Genomic DNA, 18,715 nt, shown 5'->3' on the forward strand with positions numbered 1-18,715 from the left:
GTTTAGAATAGTAACAAAATTGAGCTCAACAATGTGTATAAACAAGCATAACAACTATTTCACATTAACTTTATTTTAGATTCTGCCAACAATTCTGACAGACATTTCATTATACGACCATAAATTGAACTAAGATAAAAATATATACTGACATTGATTGCTTGCTTAGTTCTCAAAACTATAAATAATTGCCGGTGCAGGAACCAAATAGACACTATTTGGTATAAATTAACTATTCAAACACTTAAATGAGCTTCACATCGAATCCTTTATTATTAAAGCGTCCAATGTGTAATACATTGATTAGGATTTAACAGTCTTATGTGCATATAGAATAGGTAATCCATAATCTGAGTGTCACCAGCCCCCTTTCCCACCCTTTTTCTTTTTTTGTTGCTGTTTTTTCTTGGAGGCAGCAGAAGGCTTCTGTTGCCGAGGTGGAACAATGTTGCTTGAAGATGCAACTGTTGCTGCTGTCCCAGGTCGTGGGGATGTCGGTGGGCTATTCACAGTCTTGCTAGCATCACTAAAGTAGAAAGCAGAATAATTAACAAATTTTAAAGTACAATAACTGAATACATTCAATCATCTTAGTTGTATATTATAAACTTGTTACATTTACTAAACTGTTTTAAGAGTTGCAATAATCTTGGGAAATTTCAATTTCTAAGTATACCAATATAGGGGAAACATTTATGACTGTATACTGTATCAGAGATGACTGCCAATTGGTTGTCATGAGAACTCTGACAGAGGCGTTACCATGCCACAGTTAATAATTGTTATTCCTGATGAAGGGCTCCTGCCCAAAACATCGATTTTCCTGCTCCTCGGATGCTGCCTGACCTGCTGCGCTTTTCCAGCACCATTCTAATCTTGACTCTAATCTCCAGCAGCTACAGTCCTCACTTTTGCCAGGTTGACATGATTGGTCAGGGTACTGCGCTGGGAAATGAACCAGTGAACAGTCGTCACCTGTTTCATTGAGTTGAAACAAGTGCAGTATATGCATAAGTTCTTTCAGCTTACAAAAAGTCAGCAAACGCTATTTGTAAGAGCAATGAAGTGCTGGGCGATATGTACAAGAGGGGTCATCCATGTATGTAAAAACTGCCTAAGGCACACAAAAATGATTACCCTTTTTATAGCTATTATCTATGATTATGACGACTCGATGGCTTTAAGAGGTGTATTTTTTTTTGGAGAGAGGTTTCAAGACAGAAATGCCAAGCTGTCTATCTGGATACAATAAAGAGTTTCTGAGGCTTTTTTGTTGAAACAATAGAAGCAGCCTGAATGGGTGTGGTCAAGCTCTCTCAAAACCAGGATTTTTAATTTTAGTTTTTAGTAGAAGTTGTTGCTGAGGTCTTAGTAGGATTTGGGAGCTACAGTACATCACTTTCTGCTAGACACTGAATTTTCTGTTGGTGTTTTCCTACTGCCGGAGCTACATGTGAGACAATTTTTTTTTTAACTTGCCTTTTTCTAAGGGAGTATTTATGGGATGTTACTATATTGGAACAGTTTTACAGAAAATTGTGTGCACAGCCCAGTCCGTAGTGGAATTCAACCTCCAATCCGTGGACTCCATTTACACTTCTAGTTGTCATGGAAAGGCTGCCAACATCGTTAAAGGCCCCTCCAACTCTGGTAATGCTCTCTTCCAACTGGCAGAAGATACTAAAGCTCGAACACGCACAGACAGGTTCAAAAACAGCTTTTTCCCTACTGTTATTAGGCTGCTGAATGGACCTCTCTAACCAAATAATGTTGATCTTCCTGTGCAGCCATAACCTTGTATGCCTCTCTGTCTAAGCACCCTATGATCCATATGCCCTGGTTTGACACGATCTGCCTGCACTGCTCACAAAACAATACTTTTCACTGGAAGAAACAGGAATAGGCCATCTGGCCAATTGAGCACGCTCCTCCATTCAACAACACCAAGGCTGATCTTTTTGTGACCTTAGCTCCATTTACCCACTCTCTCACTTAACTCTTAATTCCTTTACCTGTTCAAAAAATTATCTTAGCTTTAAATACATTCACTGAGGAAGCATCAACTATTTCATAGGGCAGGGAATTCCACAGATTCATAACCCTTTGGGTAAACAAGTTCCTCCTCAATTCAGTCCTAAATCTGTTCCCCCTATTTTTGAGGCTATGCCCTCTTGCTCTGGTTTTACCCACCAGTAGAAACCACCTCACTGTTTCTATCTCATCTACTTCTTTCATACTTTTGTTTCTATAAAATCCCCCTCAGTTAATACCAATAAATTAGTAAAACATGACCTGCCTTTCATGAACATGTACTTAGGTAATGTGACAACAACAAATCAAATCAAAAATGAGTAGTAAAAAGGTATATTTTTCTGCTAAGCTTTCCATTAGAGTTAAATTATTCCAATTTCTTATTTCTTTTGTTGTAGTTTTACTATGGTGTATGAATAAAGTGCGTTTTGCTTCAAATCTGGTAGTTTGAGCATTCAAATTGTATCTGGAACACCACACCTTACACTCGCCTTTAATAGTAGTAGTTAGGGACTAGACTATCTTCTAAATAGATTTTTAGGGGGTTTGGTCGGGTCCATAGCAACATGAATTGGCCAAATGTTGAGTGAATTTCTACAACCAATTTTATGCAAGCTTTTCACCTTTATTAAAGAACATACTGATTTGCATATTGATGAAAATAAAGTGCCCATATGTTTAACTGACATAGCTAGCCTATTTACTAATGCACTGAACATTGTAGTGAACAACACCACACATGTCTAAATGGATATTACCATGCGATCCCCTAGAGGTCTTGCTCTCGCAAACATTTTTGTAGAAATTCCAAACTATCAGGTCTTCAATGGAATAACACCTAACTTCCTACTTGTCACATATTTCCAATACGTAAATGTTTGAATCTGCAGGTGTATGGGAGAACTTCATTGTGTGTCTTAATGGGTTCTATCCTGCATTCAAATTTATATTTGGAATGGAATAGTCTAACAAATTCTCTTCCCTCAAGGTTTTGGTTGAGAAATTGGCCAGAGGATTCTCTACCACCAGCTACTGCAAACCTACATTAAAATTCTTAAAGTTGCACATGCTTTAAGATTTGCTAAAGGGTTAGCTACCTCAAATATTTGAGCAACAGATGAAGCTAGTTTTGAAACAATGATAGTTTTGAACCATGATGATGGATGACTTGAAGGGAAACTGGTCAGTGCTGGTATTCCCGTGCATCTGTTGCTATTGTCCTTCTCTCATGCATATAGTGTTGCGACGTAGGTTAACATTTACTCCTATTTCTGTTATGGACAGGCCGGACTCCCCTCAAATCATTTCAAGAAGGTAGCCCAGACCCTAACTTTTCTAGTTGTTTTAAGCAGATGTAAAGTTAATACTGAGTAATGCAGCTGGTCATCACTTAATTTTAAACAAAGCAGAATTTATTTGCAAACCAACAAATGAAACATTAACAAAAGAGAACCAAATATAGAATAAGTTAATCTATTGAAAACCCAACTGACACGATATACCCTGAAACTGAAAGGATTGTTCTGATTTCTTGCAACATCGCATAAACACACTTTATGGCAAAAAGGTAAATTCAAACAAAGGTTCTTACAGCAGAGATGTGAGTGAGTGAGCGAGCAAACTATTCTGCTGCTACTGCTGACTCACTGTCACCGTGAACAGCCAGTTCTGAACTGCTAAAACCGCTCAGAACTCACCCAAGTTAGTACACGAGCAATGCCAGACAATGCAATGGATTATATTTATTGTGAGGACAGGTCCTCATTCCCATAAAGGTTATACTGTGGTTATTTGTACCAAACGTTCAACGGACAGATGTAGTTGCAAAAGGTAAGTTGGTAAAAGTGAAGTTGATTTTGCCTCAAGTTGGTTCAGTCCTTCTTACTACAGGCCCAATCTAGTAAATGTATTCTTATAGATCCAGGCATCTCGGTCAGTAGTAGTTTTCCAAAGCTACTTTTAGTGATGGATATTGAAGTCCCCTAGTCAGAGTACATTCTATGTCCTTACTTCCTCCACTTTTTGCAAATGGTATTCAATAGTGAGGACAACTGATTTATCAGCTGGAGGCTGCTAAGTGGTAATCAGCCCATGTTTGATTCCATGCCCTATGACTTCATACAATTAAAATGTCACAAATTTGCAGACTCGTTCCTAATTGTACCTCTCTGCCTTCACCTCTAACAAATGCCTTTTGGAAGCCCAGGTACACATCAGTAGCAGTACTCTTATCAAGTCTCACTTTTACGTCTTCAAATCAAGTTAATTAAATGTGATTTTCCACAAAGAAATCATTGCTGGCTCTTCCTAATTAGCTAACATTTGTTCATGTGGCTACTAATGCTAACCTGAATTATTGTTTTTAGATGTAGGTGGTGGTTGCATACTGGTAACTTCATTGGACTAGTAATCCAGAACACCAAGCTAATGTACTAGGAACATGGACCAAATAGAGACAGGTACAGTTGAGGTATTCAAGAATAATTTAAAGAGAAATAATGTACAAGGTTGTGGGGGAAAAAGGCAGCAGCATGGCACAAAGTCACAAAGTTAATGTTTACAGCCAGTGCAAGTACTGATCGCTTCCTTTTTCACAGTAAAACTGTGATTCTGTCAAAATAAACAAAATTAAATATTTAACTTTTTTTACTTCCCTTCTGCCAGTCTCTTCATTAAGAAAGGATATAAACTATTATTTTACATTTCTAAATTTCAGCATTTCACACTCACTAAAAGCAGTGACTCACCAACTAATCAACTTACAGCTTTCCTGTGGCGTGATTTTTCAAACTCAGCTCTCTCAATGTTTTTAGCTCTGGGTCCACTCTCTCATCACTTTCTCTACTTGCTCGATCTCTGTTTTCAGGCTTTTTGTCCTCTTTCTCGCTGTTTTAAAAGCTCTGCGCCCACTCCCCCTCATGCAATTTTGAGGCTGTGGGTGCTTTCTCTGGGTCTGTTCTCCATTTTGGGTTGTTTAAAAGCTCTGGGGGTGACACACACTCACCGTTCAAGAGCTCGGAGTTTGGTCTCCTCTTGTGCCGTTTTAAGGCTCTGGGTTCACTTCCCCACTCTCTGTTTTAAGGTGCTGGGCTCTACCAAATTATGATCGTGTTAGGCAGTTATTTTACTAATATAGAGTCAGCTCTCTCCAATTTTACACAGTTCCGCAGATGTTACTCAGAAAGACTTTTAAGGTTGACTGAGCAGTTGTACCTTTGTCACTTCTGGTGTCCGAGACAAGTGCTTCACCTGGTTTTCTTGATCAACGTTTCTGGACTGGTTTGGTAAAACTAGATGGCTAGCTGGGTAATTTCACAGGGCAGGTAAGACCAATCATTTTGTTGGACTATAGACTGTGACCTAAAACGTAATATGTGACCCAAGTCACCCAAATACAGAACTTAATCCCACTTACTCTTGTCTCATTTGAAATCACGGGGTGAATGTTGTGGGATAAGGGGCATCTGACTATATTGCTCCCCCTCCACCCCTATACAAACATGTCGCCAGTGGCCTTAACAAGCAGAGAGTGGGATGTTTACTCTTAAGTGCAACAAAAACTTTGCTCCCGAAAGTTGCTGGCCAATCTGATTTGTTGGTAGTTTTAAGAGTTGCAACAGTGCCAATATTCAGCAATTTTAGATTAGATTACAGTTGGAAACAGGCCCTTCGGCCCAACAAGTCCACACCAACCCTCTGAAGAGCAACCCACCCAGACCCATTCCCCTACATTAACCCCCTGACTAATGCACCTAACACTACAGGCAATTTAGCATGGCCAATTCACCTAACCTGCACATCTTTGGACTGTGGGAGAAAACCAGAGTACCCGGAGGAAACCCACGCAGACACGTGGAGAATGTGCAAACTCCACACAGTCAGTCGCCTGAGGCAGGAATTGAACCCAGGTCTCTGGCGCTGTGAGGCAGCAGTGCTGACAACTGTGCCATCATGCTGCCCACAGTGGGACAATAAGCAAGTCCACAAACAAGCCCACAATCTTTTGGCAGGGAAGAATCTGGCAGTCTAAGGAGTGGAGCAAGAGGGACGATAAGGGCAGGATTTGGAAGATAAGTGGAGATGCACAAATGAATGGAGTCCCCAGAGTGCACAAGGCATCGTAAAATGATGCACCCACTTCCTTGCTACTTCAGTGCAGATTTTTAAAAAATTGACTCCCACTCTTTCCAACCTGCAGCATGATTTTCAGGTCAATTGGATTGTTAGCAAACTCATTTACAGGTATTTGGAAATTTTTTTTGAAATGGGTGGGTGGTGACTTCAGCACCAGCTGACTTTGAGAATTGCTTGACTCTGACACGCAAGTGAGACAGTAGCCAGCCAGATTTAGAAATGCAAAATATGGATCGATGTCTCTCAATTAATTGCTGGTTTGATTTACTTAGATTTTCTCAGCTAGGAGGTTTGGAAAGAGATTTGGTCTGACTGATTTATTTAAAATGGTGTAAGCAGTGTCACCTTGAGATATTTGGAAATTTGTGGAAACATGGACCTAAAGTTTCTGGGACTGTGACCAGGCAAAAAAAGTTATTTTGCCATAAGTTGTTTAAGTACAAGTAGCAATTCCTAAACAGCAAAATACCATAAAAACATGTCAAAATGCATACTATGAGAATCCCAGGATCTTAAAGCACAGGAGAACATTTTCCAATCTGCATCTGATACAAACAGACTTCTTTCCTATTCTTTGCCAAACACTCTGCAGTTTTTTTTTATATACAGTTGTTATTTTGAGAGCAGAAAGCCTATCATGAGTAACACTCACAGTTCTGCTGCTGTAGACAATGTTGCTCCTTGAGTACCTTTCCCTATTGGTTCCTTCTTCTTCCCTTTCTTTCTTCCACGATAGTATGAACGTTCCCGCATGGGAAGCCATCGTTCTGGATCTGGAGGCACTTTAGGATCATAATTTTTGGGAAGCTTACCTGTACAATAAAGGAGGACATATGATAAGCTTTGATTTAGTTCATAAAAGGTGAACTGATGTGAACATTTTCATCAGATATTTTCACGCCTAATCAACAGGCTTCTCCATATGGTTGAACGTCTACCAAAATTATTTAATTTTATAGCTCCAAAACAGAAATAACCTGAATGGCTAATCACATCAGTCCAACCTGCTAATATTGGAGCACTTTCCTCTGAAGTGTGGCAAGACAATTGCTATGGCCATAATTCTTCACACTGGAAGTTCATCCATATCCTATTTGCTCAGGGGTAGAGCGAGATTTGATTAAAGAACAGTTGTAAAGCAGAAGCCTGCAGTATTTGAACTTTTTTTGGGAAGGGGTTTGCAAGAGGGAAAGATGAAACAGTGTCAATTAACAGCATAATTGTGGTTAACTATCACACTGTTTTCAGATCGCTGCTGTCTTACAAAAAGTGGCTGAGCTGAAACCAACTGCTGCAAATGGAAGAGATGTGGAGAATGGATAGGCATGACTGAGGAACAAATGGACATGAAGAAAAGGGCAGATGATCGGAGGAAAGGGAAGGTTGGCTGGCTAGGGGTACAAAACCGCAGAGGGACACTCGGCCTGTAACAGAACATTGGATGTTGGGGATCAACAAGGATAACAGAGGTGAAAGAGAACAACAGGAGTTAAAGAAACTGTTTTCATTATTTTCAACATCAAATGGTTTTGCAAAAGTGCTGTCTGAGCAGTGCTGATAGAGTAAGAGCATTTTGGGGTTGAGGCAAGAGCTACTCTACCCAAAGTAACATATCATAAATTGGAGACTATAAGGAATGGGGACAGAGGTCAGCCAATCCATCCACTGGGTCTGTTTCACCATTCAATTAAATCACTGCTGGTTTGATTGTTCTCAAATTATCTAAAAAAGGATCTGGGTGTTTGTGCATGAATCACAGTAAGTGGGTATGTAGGTACAGCATATACTAAGAAAGGCAAATGGAATTCTCATATTTATTGCAAAAGGACTAGATGATAAAAGTAAAGAAGTTTTGTTCCAGTTATAATAGTGTCCAGTTTTGGACTCCTTATTTGAGGAAGGTTATGGTAGCACTGGAGGCAGTTCAGATGAAATTCACCAGGTTTATTCCAGGGATGAAAGGGCTGACATCCAAGGAGTGGTTGAAAAACTTGGGTTAGTACTTGCTGAAATTCAGAAGGATAAAGAGGCATCTGATTAAGGTATTGAAATGCTAAAAGGGATTGATAAGGTGGATGTCGAACAGGTGCTGTCCTTTGCGGAACAGTCTTGAAAGGTCATAACTACACAGTGAGAGGAGGTCAGTTCAAAACTGAGATAAGGAGAAACTACCTCTCCTAGAGGGTTGTGCATCTGTGGAACTCTGCCCGGAGTTCAGTGGGGGCAAAATCAATTAACAGATTCAAGAAAGAAATAGATAGGATTCTGATGAAATGCAGGATAAAGGACTATTGGGGAATAGGCAGCAGATGGAGTTGAGACCAGGATAAGATCAGCTACGATCATGTTAAATGGCGGAACAGGCTTGAAGGACTGAATTGCCTACTCCTGCTTCTAATTCCGGTGTTCCTACAAGAAGGAACGGATAGTGCTTTCAACTGATAAAATGTCACAAGGACTGTTTTAAAACCAAGTATGATACTGAGACACAAAAAGGAAAAAATAGGTCAGAAAATCCTGGCCAAAGAGGCAGGTATTAAACACTGTTTTAAAGGAGGAAATTGAAGTAGAGGGGGAGAGAACTTCACAACTTGTGGCATCAGCAACTTTGGGCATGACCATCAATGATGAAGCAAATATAATTTGTGACTCACAAAAGGGCAAAATTATAAAGTGGATGCCTTGGAAATTGTTTAGGTTGCTGCAACTTATAGTTGAGAAGGGGCAAAGCCATACATGCATTTAAAATCAAAGCTGAGAATGTTTAAGTCAAAATGTTGCCTGAATGACAGAGTTATTAGTTAAGACATGGTTAGTTGAATTTGTGAGGTGATCTTAAATTTAAGGAGTAGAACTGGGAGACCAGTCAGGTGTGCACTGAAAATGACCAAGGCTGGAATTAGTCAGGGAATGAATAAAGTGTTAAACACAGTTTGTCATAAAGCACACAGAGAGGCTATTTCAAGATGATTACTGGGAGAGAGTAGCAGGCATAATAAAATTAAAACCTTTCTTTTTCTTCTTTTTTTTCTTTATGTCTCCTTGTCTGGAAAAGAAAGGAAAATAGTGATACTGAGAATACAACATGCCAAACAGAATGGATTAAGTTTCTTGGCTTTCCATGTTTGCATTAAAGGAGCAGCATAAAAATGTATTACTATAGAAATTTTCAAAGAAATGAAATTTCTATATTCATTATTCTCAAAACCATGCAACGTCAAATCAAACTCAGATATAACAGAAGTCCAACCATTACTTAGCAGTCACAAATGTTACCAACAGAGCACAGTACTCGCAAGAAATGCAGCTCAGGAAACTGAAGGAATTCACATCTGTGACTTTCTGCTCATGAATTAAAATTAACGGTTAAAAACAGGTCACAATAAAACATTGATACGCACACCATGCAAATACATTTTGCAAATGAAATCATCTATAAAATACGTATCAAAACAAACAATTTTTGCATATGACTAATAATATGTTTGCATTTTCCAGCACTGCCACAAATTCAACATTCATAGAACAGTATAGCACAGTACAGACCCTTCGGCCCTCAATATTGTGCTGGCCTTTTATCCTACTCTTTGATCAGACTAATCTACATACTGTTCATTGTACTAATTTCCATGTGCCTTTCCAAGAGTCGCTTAAGTGTCCGTAGTACGTCTGACTCTACTACCACTGCTGGCAGTGCATTCCACGCACCCACCACTTTCTGAGTAAAGAACCTAACTGACATCTCTCGTAAATCTTCCTCTAATTACCTTAAAATTATACCCCCTTGTGATGGACATTTCTGCCCTGGGAAAAAGTCTCTGGCTATGCACTCTATTTGTGCCTCTCATCATCTTGTACACCTCAATCAAGTCACCTTTCAACCTTCTTTGCTCTAATGAGAAAACCTCTAGTTGCCATAACCTTTCTTCATAAAACATGCCCTTCAATCCAGGCAGCGACCTGGTAAATCTCCTCTTCCCCCTCTCTAAAGCTTCCACATCTTTGCTGTACTCCAAATGTGGTCTAACTAGGACATTGTACAGCTGCAACATAACCTTGCAGCTCTTAAACTCATTCCTCTTGCTAATATGCCTTCTTAACACCCTATCAACCTGGGTAGCAACTTTGAGCGATCTATGGACACAGACTCAAAGAATCCTGCCTTTAACCCTGCATTCTGCATTCAAATTCCTTCAAACAAAACTGCTTTGGCATCAATTGTTATGACCCAGGTTAGAGGTATGCACATTCTTTCAAGTCTCATGACTCCACAAGTCACAATACAAAAATCAAAATATTTTTCTGTGACCAAGATGATCCCAATTAAATACCTTATCAGTATCACATTTTAAACAAACACCAATCAACATTTTTTTTTAAATAAACACAATTATGGGCTGATTACCATAGCAAAACATATTCAATCAAGATGCAATTATTGATTAACATTCAGAGTCAGTATTTTCAAGTATAAATGGTTATCCCTGTAAATATTACCAGAACATATATGTAAGGTTGTAAGTTAGCTCGCTGAGCTGGTGGGTTTTTTCTCAGACATTTCGTGACCATAATGGCTCACGGACGAAGAGGGACACCAGTTTGACTGGGACAATACATCCACCTTAGGACGGGCCAAACAAAAGACACATGCAGGAATTCCTAAACACCTGACATTCAAACCGGAACATACAGTTTTAGACTCAATTTATCATCCCCATAGAAACAGAACCAGAAGTGATATCACCAACCACAACAAACCAGGGCACTCAAAAAGTAAGTGGAACAGAGCACCAACACTTCACTGGAGGCTCACTGATGACGTTACCTAGCATGGTGATAGAATATCTGAGAACACACCCACCAGCTCAGCGAGCTAACTTATAACCAGATCCACAACCTGAGCTACAAATCCTCTCCAAAATCTCAAACATACGTGTAAAAACACTTTCCAGGAAAATAGAAGACGACAAATTTTTCTGTGGAAGTGGCTTTCTGAACAAAGACTTTAGCCAATGGATAATTCTTGATGGTAAAAGGATAAGCGTAGAATGTTCTGGAGTTTGTTGTTCTGATGTTCTTTTACATGTGATCAAGTCACCAATCATGGACAATGCCCTCCAAATCTCTGTGGTCACAGCTCCCTTAGGCAATAAAATCTTGAGGCGTGCTTTCAATCACACTTTCAAAAGAACAGATAAGTTTTCCATTGAACTGACGTAGAGGGTTATCTTTTCAAAACTGGGAGAGGTCAGCCGGAAACTCATTCAGAGCAAGTTTCATTCCAGTTCAGCTTGTCCTTAGCAGGCTTCCCTCCAACTCCCAATGACTTGACATTAAGCTCTTCTTCTGTCATCTTCACCTCTGTACGCACTTCTTTGAACAGGAACTCTTCCCACAACGCTGACCCATTCACGCATCTCCAATACCTCTCCTCCACCTGGACCCTTCTCCCAGGCCCTTCACTGGTATTTGATTTCTTCATTGAGAACTGCCGATATGACGGTGGCCACCTTAATTTCTCTGCTCCCCTCACCCACTCTAATCCATCTCCCTCTGAACTTGCAACACTATTTCCTCAGGTCCATACCAATTTTAGAGTTATAGAGTCATAGAGGTGGACAGCATGGAAACAGACCCTTCAGTCCAACCTGTCCACGCCGACCAGATATCCCAACCCAATCGAGTCCCACCTGCCAGCACCTAGCCCATATCCCTCCAAACCCTTCCTAATCATATACCCATCCAAATGCCTCTTAAATGTTGCAATTGTACCAGCCTCCACCACATCCTCTGGCAGCTCATTCCATACACGTACCACCCTCTGTGTGAAAAGGTTTCCCCTTAGTTCTCTTTTATATCTTTCCCCTCTCTCCCTAAACCTATGCCCTCTAGGTCTGGACTCCCCCACCCCAGGGAAAAGACTTTGCCTATTTATTCTATCCACGCCCCTCATGATTTTATAAACCTCCATAAGGTTACCCCTCAGCCTCCGACACTCCAGGGAAAACAGCCCCAGCCTGTACAGCCTCTCCCTATAGCTCAAATCCTCCAACCCTGGCAACATCCTTCTAAATCTTTTCCGAACCCTTTCAAGTTTCACAACATCCTTCCGATAGGAAGGAGACCAGAATTGCACACAATATTCCAACAATGGCCTAACCAATGTCCTGTACAGCCGCAACATGACCTCCCAACTCCTGTACTCAATACTCTGACCTATGAAGGAAAGCATACCAAACATCATCTGCACTACCCTATCTACCCGTGACTCCACTTTCAAGGAGCTAAGAACCTGCACTCCAAGGTCTCTTTGTTCAGCAACACTCCCTAGGACCTTACCATTAGGTGTATATGTCCTGCTAAGATTTGCTTTCCCAAAATTCAGCACCTCGCAATTATCTGAATTAAACTCCCAACCCACTTCTGCCAATTCTCAGCGCATTGGTCCATCTGGTCGAGATCCTGTTGTAATCTGAGGTAACCCTCTTTGCTGTCCACTACACCTCCAATTTTGGGGTCATCTGCAAACTTACTGACTGTAGCTCTTATGCTTGCATCCAAATCATTTTTGTAAATGACCAAGGTAGAGGACCCAGCACCAATCGTTGTGGTACTCCACTGATCACAGGCCTCCAGTCTGAAAAACAACCCTCCACCACCACCCTCTGTCTTCTACCTTTGAGCCAGTTCAGTATCCAAATGGCTAGTTCTCCCTGTATTCCATGAGATCGAACCTTGTTAACCAGTCTCCCATGGGGAACCTTGTCGAATGCCTTACTGAAGTCCATGTAGATCACATCTACCATTCTGCCCTTATCAATCTTCTTTGTTACTTCTTCAAAAAACTCAATCAAGTTTGTGAGGCATGATTTCCCGCGCACAAAGCTATGTTGACTATCCCGAATCAGTCCTTGCCTTTCCAAATACACGTACATCCTGTCCCTCAGGATTCCCTCCAACAACTTGTCCACCACCGAGGTCAGGCTCACCGGTCTATAGTTCCCTGGCTTGTTTTTACCACCTTTCTTATACAGTGGTACCACATTTGCCAACCTCCAGTCTTCCGACAACTCACCTGTGACTATCGATGAAACAAATATCTCAGCAAGAGGCCCAGCAATCACTTGTCTAGCTTCCCACAAAGTTCTCGGGTACACCTGATCAGGTCCTGGGGATTTATTCACTTTGATGCGTTTCAAGACATCCAGCACTTCCCCTTCAGTAATCTGGACATTTTGCAAGATGTCACCATCTATTTCCCTTCAGTCTATATCTTCCATATTCTTTTCCACAGTAAATACTGATGCAAAATATTCATTTAGTATCTCCCACATTTTCTGCAGCCCCACACAAAGGCCACCTTGCTGATCTTTGAGGAACCCTATTCTCTCTCTAGTTACCCTTTTGTCCTTAATATAATTTGTAAAAACCCTTTGGATTCTCCTTAATTCTATTTGCCAAAGCTATCTCGTGTCCTCTTTTTGCCCTCCTAATTTCCCCGTTAAGTATACTCCTACTTCCTTTATACTCTTCTAAGGATTCACTCTATCTATCCTCTCTATACCTGGCATATGCTTCCTTCTTTTTCTTAACCAAACCCTCAACATCTTAAGTCATCCAGCATTCCCTATACTTACCAGCCTTCCCTTTCACCCTGACAGGAATATTCTGGATTCTTGTTATCTCATTTCTGAAGGCTTCCCATTTTCCAGCCGTCCCTTTACCTGCGAACATCTGCCTCCAATCAGCTTTCGAAAGTTCTTGCCTAATGCCATCAAAAGTGGCCTTTCTCCAATTTAGAACTTCAACTTTTAGATCTGGTCTATCCTTTTCCATCACTATTTTAAAACAAATAGAATTATGGTCTCTGTTCCCAAAGTGCTCCCCCACTGACACCTCAGTCACCTGCCCTGCCTTATTTCTCAAGAGTAGGTCAAATTTTGCACCTTCTCTAGTAGGTACATCCACATACTGAATCAGAAAATTGTCTTGCACACACTTAAATTCCTCTCCATCTAAACCTTTAACACTATGGCAGTCCCAGTCGATGTTTCAAAAGTTAAAATCCCCTACCATAACTACCCTATTATTCTTACAGATAGCTGAGATCAAAGAAATGGCAGAGGAATTAAATGGGTACTTCAGATCTGTGTTCACTGGGGAAGACACAAGCAATCTCCCTGAGGTAACAGTGGCTGAAGGACCTGAACTTAAGGGAATTTATATTTGCCAGGATTTGGTGTTGGAGAGACTGTTAGGTCTGAAGGTTGATAAGTCTCCGGGACCTGATGGTCTGCATCCCAGGGTACTGAAGGAGGTGGCTCGGGAAATCGTGGATGCGCTGGTGATTATTTTCCAGAGTTCAATAGAATCGGGGTCGGTTCCTGAGGATTGGAGGGCGGCTAATGTTGTGCCACTTTTTAAGAAGGGTGGGCGGGAGAAAGCAGGAAATTATAGACCAGTTAGTCTGACCTCAGTGGTGGGAAAGATTAGATTAGATTAGATTAGATTACTCACAGTGTGGAAACAGGCCCTTCGGCCCAACAAGTCCACACCGCCCCGCTGAAGCGCAACCCACCCATACCCCGACAACTACCCCTTACCTAACACTACAGGCAATTTAGCATGGCCAATTCACCTGACCTGCACATCTTTGGACTGTGGGAGGAAACCGGAGCACCCGGAGGAAACCCACGCAGACACGGGGAGAATGTGCAAACTCCACACAGTTAGTCGCCTGAGGCGGGAATTGAACCCGGGTCTCTGGCGCTGTGAGGCAACAGTGATAACCACTGTGCCACCGTGCCGCCCAAAGATGCTGGAGTCTATTATAAAGGATGAAATTACGGCACATCTGGATAATAGTAACAGGATAGGACAGAGTCAGCATGGATTTATGAAGGGGAAATCATGCTTGACTAATCTTCTGGAATTTTTTGAGGATGTAACTCGGAAGATGGACGAGGGAGATCCAGTGGATGTAGTGTACCTGGACTTTCAGAAAGCTTTTGATAAAGTCCCACACAAGAGGTTAGTGAGCAAACGTAGGGCGCACGGTATTGGGGGCAAAGTACTAGATTGGATAGAGAATTGGTTGGCTAATAGGAAACAAAGGGTAGTGATTAACGGCTCCATTTCGGAATGGCAGGCAGTGACCAGTGGGGTACCGCAGGGATCAGTGCTGGGACCGCAGCTTTTTACAATATATGTAAATGATATAGAAGATGGTATCAGCAATAACATTAGCAAAATTGCTGATGATACAAAGCTGGGTGGCAGGGTGAAATGTGAGGAGGATGTTAGGAGATTACAGGGTGACCTGGACAAGTTGGGTGAGTGGGCAGATGCAGTTTAATGTGGATAAATGTCTGGTTATCCACTTTGGTGGCAAGAACAGGAAGGCAGATTACTACCTCAATGGTATCAAATTAGGTAAAGGGGCTGTTCAGAGAGATCTGGGTGTTCTTGTACACCAGTCAATGAAGGCAAGCATGCAGGTACAGCAGGTCGTGAAGGCGGCTAATAGCATGCTGGCCTTCATAACAAGAGGGATTGAGTATAGAAGCAAAGAGGTGCTTCTGCAGCTGTACAGGGCCCTGGTGAGACCACACCTGGAGTATTGTTTGCAGTTCTGGTCTTCAAATTTGAGGAAAGACATTCTGGCTATTGAGGGAGTGCAGCGTAGGTTCACGAGGTCAATTCCTGGAATGGCAGGATTGCCTTACACGGAAAGACTGAAGCGACTGGGCTTGTATACCCTTGAGTTTAGAAGACTGAGAGGGGATCTGATTGAAACGTATAGGATTATGAAAGGACTGGACACTCTGGCAGGAGGAAACATATTTCCGCTGATGGGGGAGTGCCAAACCAGAGGACACAACTTAAAAATACGGGGTAGACCATTTAGGACAGAGATGAGGAGAAACTACTTCACCCAGAGAGTGGTGGCTGTGTGGAATGCTCTGCCCCAGAGGGCAGTGGAGGCCCAGTCTCTGGATTCATTTAAGAAAGAATTGGATAGAGCTCTCAAAAGATAGTGGAGTCAAGGGTTATGGAGATAAGGCTGGAACAGGATACTGATTGGGAATGATCAGCCATGATCATATTGAATGGCGGTGCAGGCTCGAAGGGCTGAATGGCCTACTCCTGCATCTATTGTCTATTGTCTATCTCCTTACAAGTTTGTTTCTCAATTTCCCTCTGATTATTAGAGGGTCTATAATACAATCTCAACAAGGTGATCGAACGTTTCGTATTTCTCAGTTCCACCCAAATAACTTCCTTGGATGCATTTCCGGGAATATCCTCCCTCAGCACAGCTGTAATGCTATCCCTTTTCAAAAACACCACTCCCCCCTCCTCTCTTGCCTCCCTTTCTATCCTTCCTGTAGTATTTGTATCCTGGAATATTACGCTGCCAGTCCTGCCCACCCCTGAGCCATGTTTCTGTAATTGCCCAGATATCCCAGTCCCGTGCTCCTCATCATGCCCGGAGTTCATCTGCCTTCCCTTTTAGGCCTCTTGCATTGAAATAAATGCAGTTTAATTTATCAGTCCTACCTTGTCCCTGCCTGCCCTGACTGTTTGATTCACTTCTGTTCTCAACTGTAGCAGTCTCAGATTGATCTCTTTCCTCACTATCTCCCTGGGTCCCAACCCCCCATCCTTACTAGTTTAAATCCTCCCAAGCAGTTCTAACAAATCTCCCTGCCAGTATAATTAGTCCCCTTCCAATTCAGGTGCAATCCGTCCTTCTTGTACAGGTCATTTCTACCCCAAGAGAGATTCCAATGATCCAAAAATGTGAATCCTTCTCCCATACACCAACTCCTCAGCCATGCATTCATCTGCTCTATCCTCCTATTCCTGCCCTCACTAGCTTGTCAAACCTACCAATAAGGTTAGTGCTGTTGTCATCTGCTATGCTAACCTCTACCTAGCAACGGCTGAGCACCAACTCTCAGACGCTTGTTCACATCTCATTCTGGATCCTGACCCCACTGGGTTTAGTTGGCTGTAGTTTCCATGACTCAGTTGGACCTCATCTCGTTTGGAGATCTCACCTCCCACAGTTTCCCACATCATAGTCTCCCAACCTTGCACAGCCCACTTCTGTCTCCTTCCCAAAATCCACAAACAGGATTACCCTGGCCAACCCAATTTTTCAGGCTATTCTTTCCCCACTGAACTTCTCTCTGCCTATTTTCACTCTATGCTTTCCCCACCTTGTTCGAGCTCTTCCCACATACATTCATGATTCTTCTGATGTTTTAGGTAAGTTCTATAATTTCAATTTTTCTGGTCCTGGCCACAATCCCTTGATACATTCATTCCCCAAGAAGGCAGCCTGAGGACTCTTTGCTTCTTCCTTGAAAACAGGCCATCCACCATCAAGCTTCTCCATCTGGAAGAGCTTGTTCTCACTTTGAACAGATTCCCCTTTAGATTAGATTACATTACTTACTGAGTGGAAACAGACCCTTCGGCCCAACAAGTCCACACCAACCCTCTGAAGAGCAACCCACCCAGACCCATTACACTACATTAACCCCTGACTAATGCACCTAACACTACAGGCAATTTAGCATGGCCAATTCACCGAACCTGCACATCTTTGGACTGTGGGAGGAAACCGGAGCACCCGGAGGAAACCCACACAGACACTGGCAGAAGGTGCAAACTCCACACAGACAGTTGCCCGAGGCGGGAATTGATCCCAGGTCTCTGGCGCTGTGAGGCAGCAGTGCTAAGCACTGAGCCACCGTGCCGCCCAGGTCAAAAGGTACAGCCAAGCATGCCCTTTTGTGGGGTCTCTGGAACTTTTCTTGTTCCGATTCTAAGTCACACTAGACTCAAAACATTAACTCTGTTTATCTCCCCACAAATGCTGCCAGACATGCTGAATTTCTCCAGCATTCTGGATTTGTTCCCTTCAACTCCGTTTGCTCAAAGCATGTTTCTCACATACTAACCAGACAAAATAAAAACCTTCCAAGTCACTGTTCAGAACAGACCTAGCAGGATCTAAAGCAAAGTAAGCAGCTTATTACCAGTCCTGTAATTTCTAGAAGTCTTCTTTAAAGAAAATCTCATATCCACATAAATTTTCAATGATATATTTTAAACAAAACACTCCAGGTATATACACAAAACTTACTAATGTAAATTCTTTCTTCCACAAACCTTCAAAACTTAAGCTCTCCAAGCAAGATTATATATAGTGTTTTTGTCGTACTATGCTAAACATAGGAACATGAAACATTTACTAAGGTCCAAGCTAACTCCAAACTGATGCAATAGTTGACTCCTGTTTTCACAGAGATCCATTCTACTTCATTCTGGGTATTGTAAGATCTGGCTTTGACTTTGGATTTGGATTGCATATACATTGTATCACTCTGGTGAGAATATAATCAGAGGATGAAAGTCTTTTCACACCAGTGCCCAACTTTAGTGTGAACGCAACTTAATTATAAAACTACTGGCATGCTGCCTCCAAATAAAAACAACTTCATACTGTTAGCACCTCAGCTGATATTAACACTTGTCA

General features: G+C 41.8%; 1 protein-coding gene across 1 annotated transcript in view; it reads right to left on the reverse strand.

Moving 5' to 3' along the window:
• Window positions 1-249: 249 nt before the first annotated feature.
• The window catches only part of srp72 (signal recognition particle 72), an 89,807-nt gene continuing 71,341 nt past the window's right edge, over window positions 250-18,715 (reverse strand). The window contains exons 17-19 of the mRNA XM_072583697.1: window positions 9,174-9,211; window positions 6,818-6,977; window positions 250-526 (exon numbers count right to left, since the gene is read on the reverse strand). Of these exons, the coding sequence (XP_072439798.1) occupies window positions 358-526; window positions 6,818-6,977; window positions 9,174-9,211 (367 nt within the window). The 3' untranslated portion in view covers window positions 250-357. The remainder of the gene's footprint in view (window positions 527-6,817; window positions 6,978-9,173; window positions 9,212-18,715) is intronic.

This window comes from Chiloscyllium punctatum, chromosome 14, assembly GCF_047496795.1.
Source record: "Chiloscyllium punctatum isolate Juve2018m chromosome 14, sChiPun1.3, whole genome shotgun sequence".
Lineage (NCBI taxonomy): Eukaryota > Metazoa > Chordata > Chondrichthyes > Orectolobiformes > Hemiscylliidae > Chiloscyllium > Chiloscyllium punctatum.